This window comes from Notamacropus eugenii, chromosome 4 (assembly GCF_028372415.1).
Source record: "Notamacropus eugenii isolate mMacEug1 chromosome 4, mMacEug1.pri_v2, whole genome shotgun sequence".
Lineage (NCBI taxonomy): Eukaryota > Metazoa > Chordata > Mammalia > Diprotodontia > Macropodidae > Notamacropus > Notamacropus eugenii.
In genome coordinates, this window is record NC_092875.1 from 88,238,349 (window position 1) to 88,265,149 (window position 26,801).

Below are 26,801 nucleotides of genomic sequence, written 5' to 3' on the forward strand. Positions count from 1 at the left end.
ATATGTCCATCACTGGGGTTTCTGGGTCAAAGGGTATGAACAGTTTAATCACTTTTCCTGCAAAATCCAAAATTGATTTCTAGAATACGGGGACAATTCACAGCTCTACCAACAGTTTATTGGGGTTATTTTCTGGCAATCCCTTCAAAGCTATTTCTGTCTCTTATCGTGAAACTTCAGAGGTATTTAAGTTTTCCATTTCTCTTATTATTTAGTTATCTGGAGCAGTCTTTCATATGAATACCACGTTTTCAGCAGCTCTTTGGAAGCTGTTCGAGTCCTTTCACCACTTATCTAACGGAAAAATGAGCTCAGTTGCTACGTGCCACTTGGCACAGTGTCTGGCACGTAGCAGACACTTAACAGATACTTGTTCACTCCTGGATTACATGGCCTGTTCTCGAGCCCCACAAGCCGAGTCCAGAATTCAGAAGAAATCAATAGGAAAGTCTCAGCAACGTTGGCAGGAAAGGGGTTGAGAGCGTGGCTGTGGGCCGGGTGCCACAGTCACGGAGGAAGACGGAGAGCTGCCAGGAGGTGTTCGGTGGGGCAGAGCTCAGGACACGAAGCCCGTTTCCAGGGCGCAGGGCGAGGTGGTCGCACCACGAGGCCAGGACGCGCCGTCCACTCCGCTGGCCTGCCCCGCTCCCGGGCTCTGATTTCTGCCCCCAACTCGAGGCTGAGCACGTGGCGGGAGGGCGGGTCCGAGGGCCGCAGGGCCCGCCCCTCTAGCCCCACCCCGGGGGTGGAGCCTGTTTGGCACGCGCCGCGGTGGGCGGGGCTCCATCGCTGCCACGCTGGGCCGGGGTGGGGGCAGGCACGGGTTCTCGGGCTGAGCGGCCGCCGAGGCAGGTCCTCCCGGTTTCTAGAGCGGGTCCGGAAGCGCCCCGGCGGTCCGGCGGGATGGCTCCTTCGGCGGGGGTCCCCTTTGAGTCGATGCCCCGGGTCCATGTTTCCCCTCCGTAGGTCCGCTCTGGGGGTCGTTCCCCGTGTGGGCCGCACCCAAGGGTGAGTCCTGCCCGGGAGGGGGCAAAGGGGTGCGCCCGGGAAGGAGCCCAAGCCCCGCTGCGCGCCCCAGTTACCTCCCGAGGGTTCAGTGAGCGCCTGGCGTGGCCCAGACCCCGTGCTGGGCGCTGAGAGGTCGGGGAGACACCAGCCCTTCTGCTGGGCCCAGAGGAGACGGAGGAAACACCGGCGCAGATGGTGGTGGGCGTCCTGCGAAGTGAAGGACGCTGAGGGTCCGAGGCGCAGAAGAGGAGAGACGGTGCACTGGGCACGGGGACGGCATGGTCCGTTTGGCATTAGCCCGGTGCCCCTTAACGCTTACTAAGGGTCTCCAGGAGCTCACGGTCTGAATGAAGCAGGACACGACAGGCAAACAAGGACGGGACAGGACGTCTGGTCTGAGGAACAGAAGACTGGCCGGTTGGACGGGTAGAGCTCTTGATGAAAAAGAGATAAAATGACCTTGGAAAGATAAGCTGGAGGTTTTAAATGCCGCGTGGAAGCGTTTGTGTTCTAGGTTGTCCTAGAGTAAGTTGGGAGCCACTGACGTGGTCGGTTCTGTGACTGAGGAATGCGACTGTGGCCGCTTTGTGGGGGATGGATTAGAGAGGGGAGACACTTCAGGCAGGGAGACCATTCAAGCCCTCAGGATAGTGCAGAGGTGAAGGGATGAGAATCTGAATTAGGACAGCAGTTGTGGGAGTGGAGAGAAGGCCATGTTTTAGACTGAGATGTGAAGGAGAAATAGAGAAGACCCTTCCATCAGCTGGAGATGAGGGAAGAACGGGGAGCATTGAGAGAAGTAGACATGATTCTAAGGTTGTGAACTGGGAATTTTGGAAGAATGGTGGTATCTTTAGCAGAAATAGTGGTTAGGACTGGGGAGAGTTTGGAGGTGAAGAGTCATTTGCTTTGGACTTGTTGAATTTGAGATGTTTGTGTCACACATATTTAGAGATTTCCATTAGGCAGTTGGTGATGCAGGATTGGATTTCAGGAGAGAGACAAGTGCTAGATATATAGATCTGGGAATCTTCTGCATGGAAATGATAGTTTAACCCATGGTAGTTCAAAAGAGAGTAGACTGGAAAGAAGGTCCAGGTCTAGGAATGTCCACCTATGGGAGAAAAGAAGGGACATTTGGAAGATGATTTAGAGCTGGGAGGGATCTTAAAGTTTGTCTAACCCAACTTCCCTAAAAAAACTAAAGAGGCAGCTTTGTTTAGTGAAAAGGGTTCTGGATTTGTAGTCAGAGATCCTAAAATCTATTTCTGCCGCCTACTACTTGTGTGACCTTAGACAAGTTACTTAACATCTTCAGGTCTTAATTTCCTTGTTTATTGAATGAGAGGCTATACTAGGTTATTTCTGAGTCCTCAGCAGGTTGCTGCTGTCTTGGGTACAAAGGGTAACTCTGCACTCTTAACAGTATCATTCCTGAGCCCCCACCAGTGTGTTCCCAGTAAACATCGGTCATAGCTATAGGTTTAGCACAGGCATTTACTGATATATTAAGCTAACAACACCTACAAAACATTCATTCTATAAACCTGGGATGCACTCATGTAAATACACAGCACCCATGGGAAGAGTCGGTCCAAATTTAGAGTACAGTGGTAGTGAAATGTATATGTAGGATACTGGTACAGCAAAGGCAGTTCACTCCTAGTACTTGAGGTCCTGGATGTCCTTTATCTCTTTGTAGAGTCCTCATACAGCTCACCTTGGCAGTGTCTCTGCTTGGCACTGATATTCCTTGCATCTGCTCCTTTCCATAGGTGGCTGAATGCTGTGACTGATGTCCCTTTCCTAGAAACTGCTTTCTCCTTAATGTAACTGCCTTTCTCTGTTTCTGTCTGTAGTGTGCTTCTGCTCTTTCAGTGGTGCCTTGAACTCTTGAACTGATGGATTGTCAGATTTCTGGGCAAGTCACTGATAATTGCCATGGCCTATGGAGTGAAGAGGATAGAGATATCTCTTTTTCCACCCTGCAAGGATCTCCTGTATAAAACAGTTATGAACTTGCACTTCCTAAAATTGAACTTTAGTTCTTAGGGTTTAGCTGTAAAGACTTTAATAATATTTACTCTTCCAATAAGATTGGTCCTTTTAATTCTGTCAGGGTGTTCACACATCATAACAGAATCAAGGGGAGATAAATCTTTCCAGTCAATTTAACACCTTGTTAAAATTTTGTGATTACATTCTCAGCTTTCTGAACTGAGGCTTCTTAAAGATCAGTTCCCCATCAAAGGAGATTGAGAGGGAGTGGTGAAACAGCTAGGAGAAAACCAGAAGAAAAGAAGTGTCACAGAAATCCTAGGAGGAATCAAGAGGAGGAGATTGTCAATATTTGTCTTTCTTCATACATTTTCCTCACTAAACAGATAGTACTAGTACAACTACTATAAGGCAACAGGATGCAAAAATTTTTGAAATTTAAAAGGTTCTTCTGCAGCCTAAGTATTGGCTGAACTTATTTTTTCTTTTCCCAATATTTTGCTGTGTAATCTCTTCCCCTTTGTGGCCTTCAGGTTCACAACCTATAAAATAAAGGGGTTGGACTCTGAGGTCCTTTGAATTATGAAGTTCTGTAATTTTTGGAGTTGGCTCCCATTAATAGGATCTTGATTTTGGATCATGGAATGCCTGAGCTGAATGGGTCTTCAGAGATCAACTAGTCCAAAGTTCCTTCAACCCAAAACTTTTCTGCAGCTTCTTTATTGAGTAGCAGTAACCTCTGCTTGAAAACCTCTAGTAGCAGCAGATCCTCTACCTCCCAAAGCACCACCTTCCAATTTGGGGCATCCTTAATTGTTAGGAGATGTTTTCCTTGTATCTAACTAAAAGCTGCTTTGATTTCCAAAAAACTTAGAGTCTTTCTGAGATCCATAATGCTCATTCTTTGCTCTAGAAACTGGCTATACCCCACCTTCGTAACACTTCACCTCTTCTCTTTTCTGAAAACTTTCCATGTTTGTATTCCCTATTGGTTTTAGTCAGAGATTTATAACCTAATCCCTATTTTCAGGGAGGTTTTTTTTGCTGGGAGAGGACATATACACAGCATAGTAATGATACAAAACAGTTTGTAGTTAGTACCAAATGGGTGATATAAATAGTGCTGTGAGGTTTCAGAAGTGGGAGAGATCACTGTGGTTAAACATGACCTTGTTCTGTTCAGTATTTTTATTAGTGACTTGGATGAAGACCTAGATGGTGTGCTTATTGTCATTACAGATGACACAAGGTGGGAAGCATAGCCAACCAACTGGATGAAGGAGCCAGCATTCAAAAATATCTTCACAGTCTATAATGATGGACTGAATTTATTAAAATATGTAATTAGTAGTGATAAAATATAAAGTTCTGCACTTAGGTGAAAAAAATTAATTATACAAGCACAGGATGCAGGAACTCCTTATCTTGATGGGCCATGTGAAAAAGTCCTCAATCTTAGAGTTTAATGTTCATTAGCAATGAGATGTGGCTGGGCACTTGGGAGTTCCCAACACTGGGAGTAGTTGAGTTGAGGTTTGATAGGGATCCATTTGGAAGGAAGTCTGGAGAAGGGGTACTTGTCTTGAGAGGGAGGTTTTCCTGTATGAATCCTAATGACTCTTCCAGTTCTGAGATGATGTGAATCACAAGTGTAACCAGGGAATTCAGTCATTTTCTGGTCAGACACGTATTTCTCAAGTGTGGCATATAACTGGTATTCTGTCGTTGCTGAAGGGCTATCTGTACATGCTGAGCATCCTCTGCTGGAACCAACTAGAAAATCCAGATGTTCTCCAGGTATGAGTTCACATAAAGACCAATAGATTTCACAGGTATGAATGCCAAAGGTTGATACATGATTAGAAATGGCCATGTCTTCTAAATGCAGTTTTTCATATCTCCCTTTCACTTATTCGTACTGGGTTATAGATCCCATCCTCCTGCAAGATCTGTTATGAGAAATGCAGACCCCTGGTAGATATTAAAGATTCCTGGAGGAGAGAAGAAACACTGATTTCAGTATACTTCTTAATAGAAATCTAGTCCTGGTCTTAGTCCTAGTGAAAGATAAAGGAAAGTGGTCCTTCATCTTCTTTCATAGTCCAGAAATGGGTATCATTGCTGTAGGTTAGAGAGAACCAAATAAACTCATTGCATATTCTCCAAGGGTTCTAGACTGTACTAGATCTCAGACTCTGTCACTGAGATAAAGGAAATCTTCAGGAATCAGATTTGGATTCCATATAGGAGACCTCCCAGTGTCCATTGAAGGGTTTTGCTGTCTTTTCTCCTTTGTAAATGTATTTCTAATGTATGAGGGGAATTAGGATTGTGAAATGGGGTATTCCCTATATAGGATACCCATCTTAGACTCTCATAGGTTACAGAATTTGGAGCTGAAAGAGACCTTAGGCATTATCTAGTCCAGCTCCCTCCATTTACAAATAAAGATTTTTAGGCCCAGAGGTGAAGTGATTTTCTTGGGGTTATGCATCTAGTGAGCAAAACCAGGCTTCAAATGAAAGTCTTTTGATTTCAAATCTATTCTTATCTATGATACTGGGGCTTATTGGGTTTGATAGCTCAGGGATGGGGAACCTGTGGCCTTGAGGCCACATGTGACCTTCTAAGACCTTGGGTGCAGCATTTTGACTGAATCAAAGTTTTATAGTACAAATCATTTTATTAAGGGGATTTGTTCTGTGAAGTTTGGATTCATTCAAAGGGCCACACTTGAGGACCTAGAGGGCCACATGTGTCCTTGAGGCTGCAAGTTCCCCACCCCTGCCCTATAGCTAACACTCTAACTTGGCACTGGGGATGTGGCTGAGCTTTCTGCAGTAGGAGAAATAATGGCTACTACTATTGGTTGCTAGCCTTGTGGATGAGTAGCCAAGAAGCTTCAGGAATTACTGGGAACTGTGGGGTTTGATATGTAGCCAGAATTATGTTTTGGATCCCAATTGTGTGAAGACCTTCAGAACAGTTGTTTCTTGAGACATAGGCTTTGGATCCAGGGAACGCATTTCTGTCTTACAGTGCAAATGACTGTGGATTGGATGATATCTTGCAAGGTCTGTATGAACTAAGTATCTTGGAAGTTTGTTGAAGCCCTAGAGATGAATTGGGCTGGCTTAGAGAGAATTACTAAGAAGAAGAGAAAATTAGAGCTAGAAATAAAGGTTTACATCTCTGGTAATTTACTCTAACTGTGTTTTGCATCAGCAAGATTGGGTTAAGAAGTTTCCTTGGGCACTGTGGGTTACGGGTTCTATGAAACACTAATTAGACTTGGCCCCAGAGGGCAGAAATAGGAACAGTAGAGGCAGATGTCAGTTAGATACAGGAAAAACTTATTAATAGTTCTAGCTGTTCAAAAATCAAAGCAGAAGTGCAAGGAATACCTGAGTCGTGATGGTCAAAGGCAGGCATAGTCACAAATCAAAAGGGGCAGTACCAGTGATCAGGATTTAGTCCACAAATAACATCTGAGTACCTGCTACGTGTAAATTTTCACATGAATCTCTCTCTAATGCCTCCAACGTATAGAGGAGTCTGAATTCTTAGAAGACTTGTCAGTTCTACCAAACTGAAAAGGCTTTGAGTCCAGCAGTGGACTTTGTATCTTCATTCAAGTCCAGCCCAGCAGAGAGTCAAGCCTCACTGCCACAGTGTTGACTACTTGGGAATGAGGGCTCCCTCAACTCCCCTATAGTTTATAAACATACTTAATGAAAGAGTGGAGGAAAAATTGGAGGAAGCACAGTGATTTTTTATTTACTAGAGAACCTTCTGTAGGACATGATACCGTGGGGTGGGTGGGAATGAAATAGATATCACCCCCACCCTGAAGGCACTCACAATTTAGCTGAGAAGATAAAGCAGAAAACCTGGAAGACAAAAAATGAAATAGCAGAATTGAGTTCACGCACAATACTACAGAGTTGAGAAGTCAGAGCACTTTTGTTTGGAGTGATTGAGAAACCCTTTGTGGAAGTGGTATCATTTCAGCCAAGGCTTGATGGATTTCAGTAGGTAGAGATGGAGGATGGGTTAGCACTGCATCCCAGAAAAGTCGTATGAGCCAAGTCGTGGAAGTAGGAAGCCACCAGATGTGTTTGGGGATGGTGAGACATCCATTTGATTGAAGCATAGGGTATGTGTACAGTCCTTTGCCTTTGCATTGGAATTGATCTCTAAAAGACTGTTAAGAATTAAACAAGTTGGTTATGGGTATGTGAGGACATGCGCACAGGGAACAGTGTGAACAAAGTCGTGAGGCCTCAAAACAGGAACTGAAGAATTTGTGATGAGGGATATAGTATGAGATGAAGTTGGAAAAGTAGAGTTGAGACATTGTGGATGGCCTGGAATACCAGGCACAGGTGTTTGAACTTGACTTTGGAGTCAGTAGATAGAAGGATTTAGTGTAGAGCAGTGACATAACATTTGTGCATAAGGAGTAATTTTTCCATACTATGAAAGGTGGATTAGGATGGGAGAAAGTATGTCCCCTCCAAACTTTTAATATTCAAGAAAATGAGTCTTACTTATTTTTATCTGTTCTTATAGGGAGCCTGTGTCATCTCCACCCTAATCTCATCCTTTCAATCTTACAGTTGGCCTATTGAAACTCCAGTAAATATTCCCTGGAATCTCACTATCCTAATACTACTTTCCCTATGCCTCTCCACTTTTTCTCTCCTGCCCTCTTCTCCTCTATGAATATAGTGGGGACTTGTATAACATCAGATCCCCTCAATCCATATCCTTTCCCCTTTACCAAGACTGTCCAGTCTCTTTATCACAGCAGACAGAGCAGAGTTGCAGCACTCTCTGGAACAGCAGGGATATGTTGTTTCAGGAGGCAGTGACCTTCGAGGACGTGGCTTTATATTTCTCCAGGAAGGAGTGGACACATCTGGATCCTGACCAGAAGGCCCTCAACAGGGATGTGATGCTAGAGAATTATGGGAATGTGGTGTCCCTGGGTAAGGATTCTGCAGATTCATTTCTGTGGTACCTTGTGTTAAAAGCTGTGGAGCTCTTGGAAGAGCCAATTAAATTAACTCAGGACTCAGGACCTTCTCAGTCCTTTGGATCTCAGAGACAAGATGCTTTTGCTTCCTATTATGAACTGACAGGTCTGATCTCTGGTGTAGGGGTAGCTGCTTTTTGTAATCTCAGAATCAGGCCCTTATTAACTGAGTTTCCTATAGTAAACTGCTCCCTAGAAGTCATCCTTGCATTTGATGATTCAAGTGAAGTCCATATGTGTGAGAGTTTTCTGTCCTGCCAGTAGGGATGGACCAAATGATCTTGTTGTCAATACTTTGGTCAGATCCTTAGCTCCTTTAGTTCATTATTCATCCCTTCTTTTCCCTATCCTATAGCCCCAGCTCTTGAAACTATTCCCATTCAGAGGGCCCACCCATTCTCTGAAGGTGCTTTTTCACCATGTTCTCTCCCAGCATTTCCTTTCTTAGTTCACCTGTCTCCCCCCCCCCCCCTTACTGAGAGGGCTGAGATTGTATTTTCTTTTCCTGATTCCAAGCACAAAGCAACATATCCCGTTTCCTTCCCCATGAGCAGGATTTCAAGTTTCCAAACCTGACCTGATTTTCCAGTTGGAGCAAGAGGAAGAACTGTGGGGCTTTGATCTACAGAGAACTAAGAAAAGAGAGGAGATCCTGAGAGACTTCAGTAGAAGTGAGTGAGAGGGACCAAATGAATAGTTGTCATCTCTTATTAACTCTGAAAATACTCAGATAGTCCAGGCACTGCTGTAGAGAAGGCATGAAGGTGGGGCAGGGGAATGGGCGTAGAATACTCTGAGTAGTAATTCCAGAGACAGGCAGAGAAAACTGACAGGTGTGTTGAGAACAAAGGAAGTGAGCGTGTGTTGAAGCCATGTGCTGAAAACTTTGAAGACCATTATCAGAACTTTGGACTTGGGAAGATGTAAGAAAATATGATGTCACTGTCTGATCTTAAGCAGGGAAAGATGAGTGCACGAGGACCATAGGCTGAGATGTTGATCGCCAGGAGTAGGGCTTTTTGTTTTTCTTGATAAATTTTGTGTTAACAAAGCTAACCAAAAAAAAAAAAATTTAAAGCCCTCTAAATAATCCCTGTAAACAGTTAAAGAAAGCTGTGTAAAGAAGTGTAGGAGTGGTTTTACAAGGACTATATATTTTATTAATTCAACAAGGATACACCCACTATGTACCCAATGTATCCCTTGTGCTATACTTTGGAGATACAAAGACAAAAATGACAGTCTCTGTCTTCAGTGAGCTTATATTCAATTGGTGGGGGAGGGGAAACTACATCAACACAGAAGAGTAAATAATAAAACATATACAAAATAGGTAGGAAATTTTGAGGGTGGAGAAAAGTATACTAACAAGTGGAGAGCAGAGCAAGCTTCCTGTAGGAGTTGACAAGTTGACTCTTCCCCTGGGCTTTGAAGGAAAAGGAATTTTAAGAGGGGAAGATGGCATGGGAGTACATTTTGGGAATGAGGACAGGCTGTGAAAAGGGACAGAACTAGGAGGTGGAATATCATGTATGGAAAACAACAAGTAGGCCAGTATACGAAGCCTGAGAAGGTAGGCTGAAGCCAAATCTTGGATGGCTTTAAATGCTAAATAGAGGAATTTATAGTTTTATTTTTTCTCAGAGGAAATTAGAAGCTGTTGGAGCTTCTTGAGAAGGGGAGTGACATGTTTAGACCTTTAGCTTTAGGACTGTCAATTTGGTAACTGTGTGCATGGTTTTTGGAGAGGGGAAAGATCAGAAGCAGTCAAACCAGTTAGGAAGCTATTGCAATAGTTTAGGCAAGAAGTGGGGAGTACTTAGGGAGAACTATGGTGGTGGCCATGTGAGTGGAGAGAAAGGGACAGAAGGAAGAGATATCATGGAGGTATGATTAACAAGATTGGCACCTGATTGGATATGAGAGATAAGAGACAGTGAAGAGTAAAAGATAATTCTAAGACTATGAATCTAAGTGACTTGAAAGAATAATAGCACCTTTAATAGACATAGGGAAGTTATAAAGAGGAGGAAGGTTAGGAAGAAAGATTATGAATTCTGTTCTGGATGTATTGAACTAGAGATGTCCAGTAGGCAGTTTGTGAGGCACACCTGGAATTCAGAAAAGAGACTAAGGCTTGAGATAGATATAGATTGAAAATCTGGGAATTGTATGAGTAGAGATAGTTGAACCTGTTGGGCATAGTGGATAGAATGTTACAGTCATTTGGAGTCAGGAAGACCTGAATTAAAATCTACCTCACGTAACTCTGGGGAAGTTACTTACTTTTCTCGGCCTCAGTTTCCTTATCTGTAAAATGGGGATAATAATAGCACCTACTTCATGTGGTTGTTGTGTATGTAAATATATATTTGTATACATATGTGTATATTTGCATTTTGCAAAACTTAGATACACATATGCATATACATACTTACATATTATATATATGTTAGCCATCATCATCATCATCATTATTCAGAAAGAGTATGAAGAGAGAGAAAAAAGAGGGTTTTTCTCAAGTAAAAGTTTATAAGGCAGCTAGATGGTACAGATAGAGCACCAGCCCTGGAGTCAGAAGGACCTGAGTTCAAATCCAGCCTCAGATACTTGATATTTACTAGGAACTAGTGTCCCTGGGAAAATTAACCCCAATTGCCTCACCCTACCCCCCCCTAAAAAAAGTTTACAGAAACATGTTTTCAGATGTCTGTGAAGGAAGGGGAATCCATTTCAGTTCTATTCAATAAGCATGTTAAGTGTGTGAAAGGGTTTTGTTCTGTGTGCTAGGGAAAGAACTCTAGATGAAACTCTTTTCCTCCTGAAACTTAGAGTCCAAATGGGACATGATAATAATAATGATAACATTAATAATACTATGATATTTTGATCAATTGTGTGTGATCTTGTCAATTGAGTTTTCTCTCTGCTGATGCAGTTGCAGCCCATTCATGATTATCAGTTCTTTCTTGCTTCATGTCTAGGACAGGGTCTCTGCTCTATGTGTCAGTGTCTTGTGGAGGTCCTGATTCTGGATGTGTGGATTATCAGTGGAATACTATCATCTTTTAGTTATGTTGTATGGCTAGCTCATCTTTTTTTCCCTATAAACCATAAAATTAGTTTTTTACCCTCAAGGAGTTCACATTCTAATGGGAGAGACAACATGCAAATAACTTTACCTACAAGATTTATAGAGTGTAAATGGAAGTAAATGGAGAGGGAAGAAACTGGCAGTTTCAGAGAGGATGGGAAAAGGGGACAATGGCCACAGAAATCCCATCTGAAGGAAGGATTTGGGTTGAGTCTTGAAGGAGGCCAGTGGAGTCAGGAGGTGGAGGTGAGGGGGGAGGACATTCCAAGGGATAGCCAATGAAAAAGCAAGCAGTAAGGAGATAGAGTGTGGAGTGTGAAAAGCAGGAAAAAGGTCCATGTCCCTAGATCATAAGAGTGTCTGGAGGGGAGTAAAGGGTAATAATCCTGGAAAGGTAAGAAGGGGCTAGGTTTTCAAGGGCTTTAAATGCCAAACAGGATTTTATATTCAATCCTGGAAGTAATAGAGAGTCACTGGAGTTTATTAAGTAGGGAGTGACATGGTCAGACTTGTACTTCAAGATCACCTTGACAGGTAAGTGGAGGATGAATGTGAGTGGGCAGAGACTTGAAGGAGGGTCCATCTAGGCTATTGTAGTAGTTCAGGGAAGAAATGCTGAGGACCTGCATCAGAGTGGCAGTTGTGTGATTAGAGAGAAGAGCTGTATATAAGGGATAGCATGAAGGTAGAAATGACAAGACTTGGCAATAGATTGAATATGTGGGTGAGTGCAAGAGAAGGCATGGATGCTGTAGCACCAGTGCAGTATTCACAGCATTTATGGTGGCTATTAATATGTTGGTGTAATTCTGAATCACAAAATATAACAAACTCTCCACTTGGAAGACAGATCCAAAATATTTATTTAAATACCAGAAGATCGAATCCCAACACCAGAAAGCCAAGTCCATCATAGCAACAAAGAAATCTATACACAATAACAATGTCAGGGGCACTACAATCCCCAAGCCTTCCTCCTGCTAGAGCCTTCCCACCAACATATACTCACAGCTTGCTGCCTGCTTTCTCTCTCTCTGCCTCAGCTCTAACTACTGCATTCAACTTCCTTTCAGCTCTGCTCCACCCCTTCGGCAAGCTCCTCCCACCGTAGACTCATGTGGCTTCCATGTGACTCAAGCAGGTCCCATGGGCCTATTAATGGATTGGAAAGATCTTCCCATTATGAAAAAATATGTTAACAATACAGATGTCACTGAGATCATTAGCCTAGATGAGTAGGAGGTTGATGGCATACTTGACAATAATAGGAAAATTTTGTGAGGGGAGGGTTTGGGGGAAAAGATAATGAGTTCCCTTTTGGATATATTGAGTTTTGAAATGTTCACAGTGCATCCATTTCAAGATGTCCAGATAGTAATGTAAGACTGGAGCTCAAGAAAGAGATTAGGGATGTTGGATCTGGGAATCATCTGCATAGAATGATAGCCTTCATCTGGGCATATAGATCCATAGTAGATCCATAGTTTCAACCTTTTTTTGTATTCTTAATCATTTACTTTCTGGCTATCGTCCCTTTGCTAGTTGGTGTATCCCTGATACTGTGTATGAGCCTTGGGGAGTTGGGGGGTATAGGGTTGGTCAGCCTGACTCCCTGCCCTGAATGCCCTCTGGGAGGACTTGACTGGTTTTCACTTTCCTCCAGGCTGAATGATCTGGGTCATTTGTTTCTAATTTTACGGTGAGATGTGTAACTGTAGCATTTGAGATTCCTACTTTAGGGCTGCATTCCAGTAAAAAGGCAGCACGTTTGTGAATCCTCCACTTTAGCTTGTAGTTAGGCAGTCAGCGTTTCATGTTTCTTTGAAGTGTAGGAGGAGGGAGGATCATTCCTGATATTTCTTCAGTAGCAGGCAAGCATAGGGAGCTCGTGTATTACCTGGCATGCCCGCTATTGACCGATGGAGGCTGGGCAGGATGGGGTACTGAATGAACTTTAAAGATTAATGTTCTCTGTCATTAATGTCTAAAAATTTCACCTTGTTGGTATTCTATCATCTTTGTTGTAATTACATATGATATATTGGGGGTTGTTTTTGGGGGAGGAGGGTTGAAGAATTGAGGTGTTTTAGAGAAAAGAAATAATCTATCATCTTCTGGTCACATGACCATACACTCTGGATCCATCAGTATTAGCGTTCATTGTCTGCCTTTTTTTTTAGTAATAAGGTCAGGGATTTTCCCCACATATCTTGAGAATTTTAGATACCTTAATGCCTCCCAAATTGTGTGGCCTCCAGCAGGAAATGCCTCTGTTTGCATACTTGATCTGGTTTAGCTGTTTTCAATTTTTGGTTTCCTTTGATGCCATCTCTACTTTATCATACAACACATTTAGACAAATGTATTGATAGTAAGAAGAGTTATAAAATATAGCTGCAGGTCTTTCATATTTTCCATGTTGTCCTCTTTACGGTTTCATCCTTTATATTCCCAAGATAACTTTATTCAGTCAGGATTTTTAAACTTCATTTAAACTATTTTTCTATTGCTTCTCATCTATGCCATTTACAATGTTCCATAATATTTTCTTAATTAGTTTATGTTCTAAATCATTGTTGCCCTTGGCTGTCATATATCTTTCTTAGCAAGGAGAATCAACCTCTTAAGTCAGAGTGGATAATGATATTGCCATCTCATAGATGAAGAAATAGGACCCTAGAGAGGGTAAGTGACTTGTTGGAGGTTACAGCTAGTGTATGATGAAGCTGGGATTCACACTTAGGGCTTCTGATAACAAATTTGAATTTGGGCTTTCTCTGCAGTACGCTGCATTGCCCTGCTTTGCTATCAGTGGCACTGGAAAAAATTGGCTGATATAATAGATAAGAGTGCTGGATTTGGAGTTGGAATTTGAACCCTGTATTGGACAACTATTAACCATGTGACCCTGGGTTAGGTATTTAATCTCTCTCAGCCCCAGTTTCATCTTCCATAAAATGGGGATAATAATGAATGTAGTAATTAACTCATAGAAATGAGATATTGTATATGAAATGCTTTGTAAATCTTAAAGAGTTGTCTGAATATCAGTTACATAGGGTGGACTGACTGGTGTTGGAGAGGGCTTTTGAAGTGTTAATCCTCCCCTCCTGAAAAAAATTCTTATTGGATGGAAAACCCTCCTCACTGAGTGAACATGTGGTACACATTTGGGCCCAGGCAGGAACACCATTCTTTTCTTTTCCTATGACAGTGTATCTTTATCACCCACAGCATTTTACTTCACCCATTGTCACCTAACTGTTGAAGCCCTTGTCTCATTTGATACTACTCCCCATCATCTTCATGAACCCCATTTCCTTCAGTCTGGTTCACCTGCTTATCCTTTGACCTTCTAGCTCATCCTTAATTCCTCTGCTTAGCTTTGGTCAGTCCTCCCACTACTTCATTCCCTTTCTTACCTAATCTCTACTTCTCCCTTCTGTCCTTTATCTAGAACTGTTTTGATTACTTTTAAAGCTCTTACTCCTCTTAGACATTAATTTCTATGAATATATTTTATGCTTATAATTTCCCTTTAGCACATCTAAAAGGTAACATTTTTTATTTATTATTTCAGATTCTGAGATAAGGACTGAGAACAAGACATCCTTTCAAGAAGAAGATATGTCAGAAGATACAGGATTACGTGGAGGGATATCAGAAATACTTCTAAGGGTCATTCCTCAGAAATTTGTTTTTGGAGAAGCTTGTGAACCAGAAAGAAATTTAGTGAGCTATCAGGGAAACTCTGCCGAGTTAATTTTTAGGGAACCTGTTTCCCTGGAGAAACATTTCAAGCCAGTAACTGTGATCCATAAACAAAATCCCATGGAGGAAAGGAGCCTGAAATATAAGGAATTTTGGAGAGACTCCATTATGAATTCAAACCTTGATGTACCTCAGGGCAATATTGTAGGAGAGCAACCCCATAAATGTAATATCTGTGCCCAAAACTTCAAATATATTTCTGACCTTATTCAGCACCAGAGAATTCACACTAGGGAGAAACCTTATAGGTGTGATGAATGTGGAAAAGGCTTTAGAAAAAGCTCACAACTTATTCAGCATCATAGAATCCATACTGGAGAGAAACCCTATAGTTGTGAGGAATGTGGCAAAGCCTTTAGTCATAGCTCTCAACTTATTCGACATCATAGAACTCATACTGGAGAAAAACCATATAAATGTAGTGAATGCTGGAAAGACTTTAGTCAGAGAGCAAACCTTATTCAGCATCAGAGCATTCATACTGGTGAGAAACCTTATGAATGTGATGAATGTAGTAAAGCCTTCAGTTTGAACTCACAACTTGTTCGACATCAACGAATTCACACTGGTGAGAAACCCCACAAATGTAATGAATGTGGAAAAGCCTTCAGCCAGAGAGGAAATCTTATCCAGCATCAGATAACTCATACTGGAGAGAAACCCTATGAATGTAATGAATGTGGAAAAGGCTTCAGCCAGAGAGCAAACCTTGTTCGACATCAGAGAACTCATAGTGGAGAGAAGCCCTATGAATGTAATATATGTGGGAAAGGCTTTAGTTGGAGTTCTCGACTTATTCGACATCAGAGGACCCATACTGGAGAAAAACCCTTTGGATGTGAGGAATGTGGTAAAGCTTTCAGTGTGAACTCAGAACTTATGTTACATCAGAGAAGTCATACAGGAGAGAATCCTTATAAATGTAATGAATGTGGGAAGGATTTCAGTAGGAGTTCAAATCTTATTCAGCATCAAAGAATTCACACTGGAGAGAAACCTTTTATGTGTAATGAATGTGGTAAAGCTTTTAGTCAAAGAGCAAACCTCCTTAAACATCAGATAATTCACTCTGGAGAAAATTAATATAATGAATGAGCAAAAGGTGTCTATAAAGAATATTTTTTTTAGCTCTTAATAGCTATTCTCAGAAATAAATTTAAACTTATTAATATCTCAGAACTCATTGGAGAAAAACCCTGTATGTGTCAGAAGTGTAGGGAAAAAAAACCTTCATCAGAGCTCACAGCTTAACTAAACTTCAGGAAAGTCATACAAAAGAAACCTATTACTGTAATGATTAGAAATATGTTCAGTTGAAACCCACATTTTAACATCAGAAATTCTGTATGAGAGAGATCTCTCCTTCAATATGGGAGAATCTTGGTGTCCTTTAAGTGATCTAGTTAGTGGAGAAGGCTGCAGAAAGATTCAGTGAATTTGTCCATAATTATAAGATCCTTTAGGGCAAGGCTGTGTGGAGGTCTAGAGGTTATTGGAATAAGATTAGAAAAACATTGTTAGTCCGAGTTATCTACTAGAATTTGGAAGTATCTTTGAATATTGTTTTTGTTATGGTGTGAGGGTTTGAGGATACATTGGCTTTAGGCCTGGGCCTGGAGACTGAGAGTACAGAGAACCCTGGCGGCTGGAATGTGAAGTCTAGGGTCATTTGAGGTATGTGGCTCCCAGGGAGCAGGCTGAGAATTAAACTATACCTAGCAATCAGGGAAGACTATCGAAATCAATATCATGGTGAAAAACAAATTAAGAGAGAAAAGGAAACTCATGAAAAATGGGGTTTGACCCTAGAAGTAATATTAATTGCAGTAATTTATTGAATTATTTATCATGTATACTTACTTTCTAAGCATTACAGTAACAATTATGCATAATAATAAACTTTTCAGATTAACCTTGATATAGAATAGATTGTATTTGAGAACACAGCTGTGTTCTCATAGGTGAACGTGTTTGTTGCTTGTGTGATCTTGCAACTTAAAACTATTAGAAGAAGCAAAAAATAGCTCACATTTATATAGCATTTTAAGGTTTACAAAGTGCCTTCCTCACAACAGCATTGTAGGGTTGTTTATGTGCTGTATGGGATTTTTCCTTGTGATAAATTCCTTGTAATACAGGTCATCAAAATCTGCTTGCCATGAGCTGCCTCTGAAATGAGTTTTTTGGTAATAGTAGAGTGAGTAACAACTAACATTTTTATAGTGTTTGGGGGTTTATAAGATACGTTTTTCCACAATAACCTGGTGAGGAAGGTAGTAAATGTATTATTCCCAATGTATAGATGAAAAAACTGAAGCCCAGACAGGTGAAATAATAATAATAGTGATAACTGATATTTACAGGGTGCTTTAAAATTTGCAAAACAGTTTACCCAGATCGTCATATTTCAGCTCCATAATAATCAGGTAAATCATATCAGCAATCCTTTTTGTTCCCATTTTGCAGATAGGAAACCAAGGCTCTGAGCAGTTAAATGATGTGCCTGTGGTTACATAGTTAGGACTGAAATTTCTGACGCCAGAGTCAGTGTTCTTTTCAATAGATTGCACTGTCTCCAAGGAACATTTTTTTTTTAATTTTGTTTTCAAACATATTTCCATTGTCTCTTTTCCATTGCCTTTCCCTTTCTCCTTCCCATTGAGAAAGCAATAAAAACAAACTCCTGTTACAAACGTAGAGTCAAGCAAAACAAATTTGCATGTTAGCCATGTCTAGAAAGAAAAGAAAATATGCTTTAATGTGTATTCTGAATCCATCAGTTCTATCTGTAGGTGCATAGCACATTTTATCATGAATCCTTTGGGATGGTGGTTGATTATTTTTCCTAAACAGAGTTACCAAGTCTTCAAAAATTGTTTTTCTTTACAATGTTGTTACTGTATAAATTGTTCTGGCTCTGGTCACCTCACAGTGCATCAGTTTATACAGATCTCTTCAGGTTTCTCTGCAACTAGCTCTGTCATTTCTTATAGCACAATAGTATTCCATCACATATACTATAACTTGTTCAACTATTTCTTTGCTCCCACAAAAAGAGTGCTATAAATATTTTTGCACATACAGGTCCTTTTCCCCTTTATTTTTCTGGGGGGGAGGAGTGTATAGATCTAATAGTAATGTCATTAAGGCAAAGGAGTCGTACAGTTTAGCTTTTGGAGGCCATTTCCAAATTACTTTCCAGAATGGCTAGAGTAGTTCACAATTCCACCAACAGTGCATTAGTATTTCTGTTTTCCTGTAGCCCCTTCAAGCATTTGTCTTTTCTGTTATTGTTGTTCACTTTGTAAATCTGGCAGGTGTGATGTGGAACCTCAGAGATGTTTTAATTTGCATTCTCTAGTAGTCATTTAAAACATTTTTTTCTTCATGTGGCTATTGATCGCTTGAAGATCTTCCTCTAAAAAATCCTTGTTCATATCCTTTGAGCATTTATCATTTGAGGAAAGGTTCTTATTTTCCAAGGAGCATTCTTGGAATGGTGTGCTCTGATGAGATTTTAACTTTGTTCTATTTTATCAGTTGCATCCTGGGCTCTTATTGAGAGAGAAAGAGAACGTTTTACTGTCTCAGTTGGCTTCGGAGCCCATAAGGGCAGTCCGTAAATAGCAGGGAGGGAGTTTAAGGGGTCTTCATGTACATGGTCTGACAGCTTTCACTGTCCTGCTCACACACATTTTCACATACTCGCTTGGTCTTGGCAGAGTTTGTTGACAAGGATGGGGATGCTGCTCATGGGCTGTTAGAGATATGGAGAGGTGAGATGTAGGGGAGGGAACTGAGAAATTTTGTTGATTTGACCTTTGTAACATCTCGTGTTCCCTTTTGACCTTTGGCACTGCCACTACCTCAGTAAAGGCCCTCATCACCCCATGCTTCGATTATTGCAATAATAGCCTTTTCTTCCTGCATCTCACTCCAGTCCTTCCTCTACTCAGCTGCCAGTAAGCTCCTAAAGCGTAAGGCTGACCATGTCAATAAACTCCGGGAACCCTGTCACTTGCATGATGAAATATAAAATCCTCTTTATAACCTACTGCCTTCCTGCCTTTGCAGTCTTCTTATACCTTATCCCAGCTTACTCTGATCGTGATACTCCACTCGTATTCTTTGTATAAGATGCTCCATCTCCTGACTGCAGCCGTTTTCACTGGCTGTGCAATATACTTGGATTCCTTTCCATCCTTGTCTCTTCCTCCAGACTTCCCTGCCTTCAAGGATCAGCTAAAATTTTGCTTAATACAAAAAGTCTTTCCTAACGTTGGTGTTTTTCTTCTGTTGATCATCTCTAATTTATTCTGCATTTATCTTGTTTGTATGTAATTGTGTGTTGTTTACCCCGTTAGACTGTGAGCTCCTTGAATAGGGAGTCTTTTGCCTTTGTATCCCTAGCACTTAGTATGGTGCTTGGCACATAGTAAGTGCTTAATAAATGCTTTTTGACTGTTAGATCATTTTCAAATACTACTGCTTATGCAACATACCTCCCCTCTTTTCTATTTCTGTCCTTGTACAGATCTTCATTACCACCTATCTGAACTAATGCAGTAGTTTCCTAACATGACTTACCCCCTCCAATCCAGCCTTGATGTCATTGCCAAAATCCCTTTCAAGTATAGATCTGGTTATGTCACTTCACTAATCAGAAATCTTTAGCAACTTCCTATAGCATTTTGACAAAAATTCAGACTCTTTCATAGCATTCAATGTCTTATACAGTGAGGTGCCACTCTACCTTTCTAGTTATGGTTCATTTTTACCCACTTTTTTTCCCAAGTCAAATGACTTGGATACTATTTATGCTCTCCAGTTTACATGTCTTTTTCCCCCTCATGCTTTTCCTTATGCTTTGAATACTTTCCTCTTTTTACCCATCCTTTGAAGCCCATTTTAAATGGCACTTCTAGGAGATCTTTTCTAATGTGGTCCCACCCAAATTTCATTTCATTTTGTTTGCCCCAGTGGACTATCTATCTCACTGAATTCAGGGATTTCTCCCTAGCAATTAGAAATTGAATTTGATGCATTTAAAAAATGAGCTCAGTTTCTTCTGCCCATTTCATTTCCTTCATTTGGCAACAAACACCTCCCTAAATAGACCCTGTCTATTACATGGATGGGGGAGGGGGGGGAAGAAAACCTATACACATGACTTAAGTGTGCAAAGGAGCTTAATTAAGTGATATTCTTTATGGGTGTGTAGAGATAGTAGTGGGGTACTCAGCTTCCAAGTCTGTGTCCATATTGGGGCAATGGTAGGGCAATTCCAAAAATTAACTTCCCAGTTTCCCCCTTTTGTAAAAGAAAGAGTTGCATCTCTGGTGTGTTAGAAGTGCTACCTTCTTTGTGGATATAGTGGGATTTCTGGGTGATCATTTGTGGGATAAGATGTCATCTGTTACTTATCCTCTCCCAGATCCAAGCTTTGGGATCTTTGAGTATAGTAACTGGTGGAAGAGGAATGAGGATGTGAAAAGTGGAAGATTTCTGATTTGTTCAAGGAAGATGGGGCATCTAGATGGCACAGTAGATAGAGAGCAGGGGCTGGAGTCAGAAAGACTCTTCTTCATTAGTTCAAATCTGGTTTCAGACATTAGCTGTGTGACCCTGAGCAAGTCACTTAGCCTTGTATGTCTCAGTTTACTCATCTGAAAAATGAGCTGGAGAAGGAAATGGCAAACCACTCCAGTATCTTTGCCAAGGAAAACCCAAATGGGGTCATGGAAGGAAAGCTATGGCAAATCTGGATAGCATACTAAAAAGCAGAAACATCACCTTGTTGACATAAATCCATCTAGGCAAAGCTATGGTTTTTCTACTAGCAGTATATAGCTGTATGAGTTGAACTAGGAAAGCTGAGGGCCACAGAATCTATGCTTTTGTGCTGAAGAAGACTTTTGAGAGCCCTTTGGAAGCAAGGAGATCAAAGAATGCTTAAATTTTTCAGACTGTTCACTGGAAGGTCAAATGCTGAAGCTTAAATACTTTGGCCACTTAATGAGAAGACAGGACTCATTGATCCTGGGAAAGATTGAAGGCAAAAGGAAGGGGGGATGACAGGATGAAATGGATAGATAGTGTCATGGAAGCAATAAACATGAACTTGGATAGCCTTTGGAATATATTGGAGTGTAGATGGGCCTAGCATGCTGTGGTGCGCATAGGGTCACGAAGAGCTGGACGTGACTGAGCAACAACAACCACTTGACACATGAGAGGTTAGATAATCTGTGATTGGAGCCACTGTAGAATAGTCTGGATACAGATGCTTTGTTAAATTATTAAGAAAAGATGAGAAAACCTTTGCTAGTTTTAGTGGATAAAGCAAAAGACACAAGATAACAATTAGATGATTATCTGGTAAGTCCCAGGTAGTGGCCTTAGGTTAGTCTCTTAACTGAGGGCTGAAAGTCAGAGGAACTTGGAATTATTTTTTCCTGCCTTGGAATTCTACATGTAATATGCTGACTGAGAATTCATAACAGGGAGAATAAACTTCCCATATCCAAAGATCTTAACAAGGGGATTAAAGACCTACTTATTAAATACGGCTGTGTGTATGTGTGAACATGAATGAATGTATTCTATACTGAACAAAATGCTATTCTTGTAGAGAAGATGGCAAGTTATAGAACAGATGAGAATATAGTTAGATGGATTCAATACCATTTGCTTAGCCATTCTTGGCGGGTGAGGGGTACAGGGCACTTGTCTAATGGTTCAGTGTCTCCAGTAGATTTCCCTAGGGATCTGTGTTTTCCTTTGTGCTTAACATTTTTATCAGTGACTTGTTAAAAGCATAAATGGCTCCTCAAATTTGAAGGTGACTCAAAGGTGGGAGAGAAACATACTGGTTGACTGTCAAGATTGAAAAGGATCTTTACAGGCAAGAGTACTGGGCTGAATCTAATAAGAAATTCAGTGGGGGATAAATGTAAAATTTACTCTTGTACTAAAAAAAAATCATCCTTATAAGTACAGGATGGAGAATGCATAGTTAGGCAACAGTTCTGAAAAAGATCTCAGGGTGTTAGTGAGCCACAAGTTCAATAAACTTTTTACGGTGCTTCAAGTTTTGCAAGTTTTGTTTATACATATCTTGTTTGTACTTCATAACAGTTCTGTGAGGTGGTTATGACAAGCATCATTCCCATTTTACAGCTGAGATTGAGGATCAGACTTGTCCATGATCATACAGTCAATAAATGTCATAGACAGGCTAGAAAACTAGACCTTCGTGAGTCCAAGTCCAGAATCCGTTCACTAGAACATGCTGCTCCAATACTGATGTCTTCCACTTCCTAGGTGTACCAGTTTATCAGTTGTTGGACAGAGAGTATGCATTTAGAATAACACCAGTTAATGTTTATAAATAGTCCAAAGCTTCATCATTTGCTGCCTTTTCCGATGTTTCACCATTATCACTGCAGCAGTGGAAAGGGGACACATAAAGGAGAGCCATTTTGTGTTTTTCTTTGTTTAATGGTTTGCCACGGCAAAGAGGTCATCATCTATAGGCCAGCCTATTGGTGATGACTTCCTCCATATTTAACTATATACAATCCCTCCAACTTGGTCTGCTAAGTACTCTAACACACCCAGGGTCACCTCCATTAAACAATGACACATCAGAGTAGGATTTTCATTAAGTCAACACTGCTGTGTTAACCCCAAAAAGCCAGTGCAATCTTGGGTTAGATTAAGAGAAGCATGCCAAATAAAATATGGAGGTGCTGGTGCCATTACCCCTCTTCCTTTGTCATATTGTTCTAGATGCCATGTCCAGAGGAAGACAATCTGTGTGGTTTCCTATCTTGACTCTGTGTTTTATTAGGAGAACCAGAAGTGGGCTACATGCCCAGAGAAGGCAGAATATTTGGGAAGAGAGAATAGTTAACAATGTTAAATGAAGTACGTGGGTCAAGAAGGATGAGAATCAAGAGGCTTCAAAGTATCTTTTTCTTTAAAATATATTTTTTCTCTTTAAAAAAAATTAGCAATCTTTTAAAAAAAATTCTGAGTTTCAAAATTTGTTCCTACTTCAAGCCTGTCCCCCCCAGCCCCCATGAGAAGGCAAGCAATAGGATATCAGTTTGACATTTGAAATCATGCAAAACATTCCTGCCATGTTTGCAAAACAAGAAAAATAAAGTGAGAAAATCATTCTTCAGTTTGCACTCAGAATTCATCAATTCTTCCTCTGTAAGTGGATAGCTTTTTTCATTATGAGTCCTTCTGAATTGCGTTGGATTATTGTATTGATCACCGTAGCTAAGTCACTGTTATCATCATTACAATATTGCTTTTACTGTGTACAGTAAGTACACTTTGTATCAGTTCACATAAGTCTTCCCAGGTTTTTCTGAAACCATCCCTCTTGTCATTCTTGGAGCACAATAATACCCCATCACAATCACAGACCACAACTTATTCTTCCATTCCCCAACTGATGGGCCCTCAATTTCCAATTCTTTGCCACAACAAAAAGAGATGCTATCAATGTTTTTGTACACACAGGCCTTTTTCCTTTGATTTTTTTGGGATACAGACCTAGAATTGTTACTGCTGGGTCAAAGAATATGTAGTTTTATAGCCCTTTGGGTATCGTTCCAAATTGTTCTACAGAATTTTCACAAATCCCATAGTTCATTAGGATAGCTATTTTCCCACATGCCTTCCAGCACTTGTCATTTCTGATAGGTGTGAGGTGGTGTCTCAGAGTTGTTATAATTTAAATTTCTCTAGTCAGTAATGTTTTAAATACTTTTTCATGATTATAGATAGCTTTGGTTTTTTTCCCCCCGAAAACTGCCTTGTTCATATCCTTTGACCATTTGTCAAATGGGGAATGGCTCTCAGTGTTATAAATTTGACTCAGTTCAATACATAGTTGAGAAATGAGGCCTTCATCAGAGAAACTTGCTGTAAATTTTTTTATATTCATTGTGTATTGTACCTTCCCCCCCACAAAAATGTAATTTCTCTGTGTATTCTTTTAATTAGGTCTATTTTTACCAAATATTTTTACTTTGCTGGGCCCCTATTTTAACTCTGCATGTCTTTCTGTTTCAAGTGTTTCTCATGTAAATAACATACTGATGGATTATGGTTTCCAATCTATTCTTCTATCCACATCAGTTTTATGGGTGAATCAATGCCATCTGCATTCATAATTATGATTATTATGTATTTCCTTCTATCCTATTTTCTTCTGATTATCCTTTATTCTCTTTACCCTGTCCCTCATCAAAAGTCTCTTTTATTTCTGATCGCTGACTTTCCTTTAATCACTCTTCCCTTTTCTCTTATCCCCTTCTACTTCCCTGTTGGGTAAGATAGATTTCTATACTCAACTGAATGTATATATATTCTTCCATCTTTGAACACATTCTGTTGATGGTAAAGTTCAGGTGTTGCCTGCCCTTCCATTTTTTCTTCCAATGTAAAAGCTCTTCCTTGCCTGTCTGTTTTATATGAGATAATTTCTTCCATTCTTTCTTTCTCCTTCTGCCAGTGTATCCCTCTTTCTCACCCCCCCTTTTTTATATCATCTCAACATAATTGACTCATACTGTGCCCCCTCTCTACGTAGATTCTAATTGACCTAATGATAAAGTTCCTAGGAGTTACATGTACAGAGAGTTCTTGCTGTATGTAAATTTACATTAGGCAAATTTGATTTTATATAAAGAATTCTGAAAGAAATGCACATTCTAAAAAACCTGTTAAGTTTACAGTACTGTGTTCTCTCCGCTCCTGTCCCTCAACTCAGTTCTCTATAGCCTCTTCCCCTCCCCCACCACCAATACCAACACCAACACCAACACTAGCATCACCAACAATCTAAAAGAAAAAAACTTTCCAAGTGAAAGCAGAAGAACTGATGAGTGGAGAGACTGCTGCTGCTGCATTGTGGGTTTTGCTTAAGACCGCCAGAATGCGAAAGGAGGCCTTGCCCCACTCTGCCTACCCACCTGTATGTTTGGCCCCTGTGTGTCTGTCTCTCATTTGTTTGCACTCAGGTACAGAATGTCTGTCCCTAGCCCCTATCTGTTGCCTGTTCTCTCCTGTTTGTGTCTGCATGTATCTGCTCCCCATATGTTCTTTATGTCAGTTCCCCACATGTCTGGTCTGAGCCCCACATATTCCTGTCCTCTGCAAGCAAATTCACATTATATAAAAATCATTTTATGAAAGGACTATGAAATATTTCACTTACATAAGCAAGAATTGTCTGTATCATCTTCCCATGTAAGAATGTAAACATTTTAGTCTTACTGAGTCTTTTATGATTTCTCTTTCATGTTTACCTTTGTGTCCTCTTGATTCTTATGTTCGAATATCAGATTTTCTTTTCATCTCTAGTCTCTGTTACCAGGAATTCTTGAAAGTCCTCCATTTCATTAAATATCCATCTTTTCCCCTCCCCTCCCTACTTCAAGCATTATACTCAGTTTTGCTGGATAGGTTATTCTTGGTTGTAATTCTAGCTCCTTTGCTTTCCAGAATATCATATTCTGTTTTAAAATTTTTATTTATTTATTTTAAGTTTTCAACATGCATTTCCACAAGACTTTGAGTTCCAAATTTTCTCCCCATCTCTCCCCTCCCCCACCCCAAGACACCATGCATTCTGATTACCCCTTCCCCCAATCTGTCCTCCCCTCTATCACACCTCTCCTCTCCCTTATCCCCATCTTCTGTCTTTTCTTGTAGGGCAAGATAGATTTCTATACCCCATTACCTGTATTTCTTATCTCCCAGTTGCATACAAAAACAATTCTCAACATTCGTTCCTAAAACTTTGAGTTCCAACTTGTTTCCCTTCCTCCCTCCCCACCCATCCCCACTGAGAAGGCAAGCAATTCAATATAGGCTATACATGTGTAGTTATGCAAAAGACTTCCATAATAGTCATGTTGTGAAAGACTAACTATATTTCCCTCCATCCTATCCGGCCCCTCATTTATTCTATTCTCTTTTGACCTTGTCCCTCCCCGAAGGTGTTTACTTCTAATTACTCCCTCCACCCATTTGCCCTCCCTTCTATCATCCTCCACCCCCACTTATCCCCTTCTCCCCTACTTTCTTGTAGTGTAAGATTGATTTTCACACCAAATTCAGTGTGCACATTATTCCCTCCTTTAGCCAAATGTGATGAGAGTAAGCTTCCATTTTTTCCCTCTCACCTCCCCCACTTTTCCCCTCCATTGAAAAAGCTTTTTCTTGCCTCTTTTATGAAAGATAATTTGCCCCATTCCATTTCTCCCTTTCTCCTCCCAACATATTCCTCTCTCACCCCTTAATTTTATTTTTTAAGATATCACTTCCTATTCAACTCACTCTGTGCAGAATATCATATTCTAAAACCTTCATCCCTTTCATGTGGAAGCTGCTAAATCTTGTGATTCTGACTGTGGTTCCATAATATTTGATTTTTTCTTTCTGACTGCTTACAGTATTTTTCCCTTGACCTGGGGGCTCTAGAATTTGTCTATAATGTCTCTGGTAGTTTTTATTTGGGGGTCTTTTTCAGGAGGTGATTTGTGGATTCTTTCCATTTCTATTTTGTCCTTTGGACCAAGATTTCAGAGCACTTTCCTTTAAAATTTCTTAAAATATAATGCGTAGGCTCCTTTTTTGATTGTGGCTTTCAGGCACTACAAAAATTGTTTACTCTCCATTCAATCTAATTTCCAGGTCTGCTGTTTTTCTGATGTTTCATATTTTCTTCTATTTTTTTTCATTTTTGTGACTTATTTCTTTAGGTCTCATGGAGTCATTAGCTTTCACTTGTCTAAGTCTAATTTTTAAGGAATTATTTTCTTCAGTCATATTTTGTACCTCCTTTTCCATTTGGTCTTCTCTCTTTTT

At 40.6% G+C, this 26,801-nt stretch overlaps 1 protein-coding gene across 1 annotated transcript in view; it reads left to right on the forward strand.

The window, feature by feature from the left end:
- Window positions 1-21,996, forward strand: part of LOC140500318 (uncharacterized) — a 55,551-nt gene extending 33,555 nt beyond the window's left edge. Inside the window, exon 6 of the mRNA XM_072602790.1 lies at window positions 15,056-21,996. Coding sequence (XP_072458891.1) covers window positions 15,056-15,992 — 937 coding nt within the window. The 3' untranslated portion in view covers window positions 15,993-21,996. The remainder of the gene's footprint in view (window positions 1-15,055) is intronic.
- The last annotated feature ends 4,805 nt before the right edge of the window (window positions 21,997-26,801 follow it).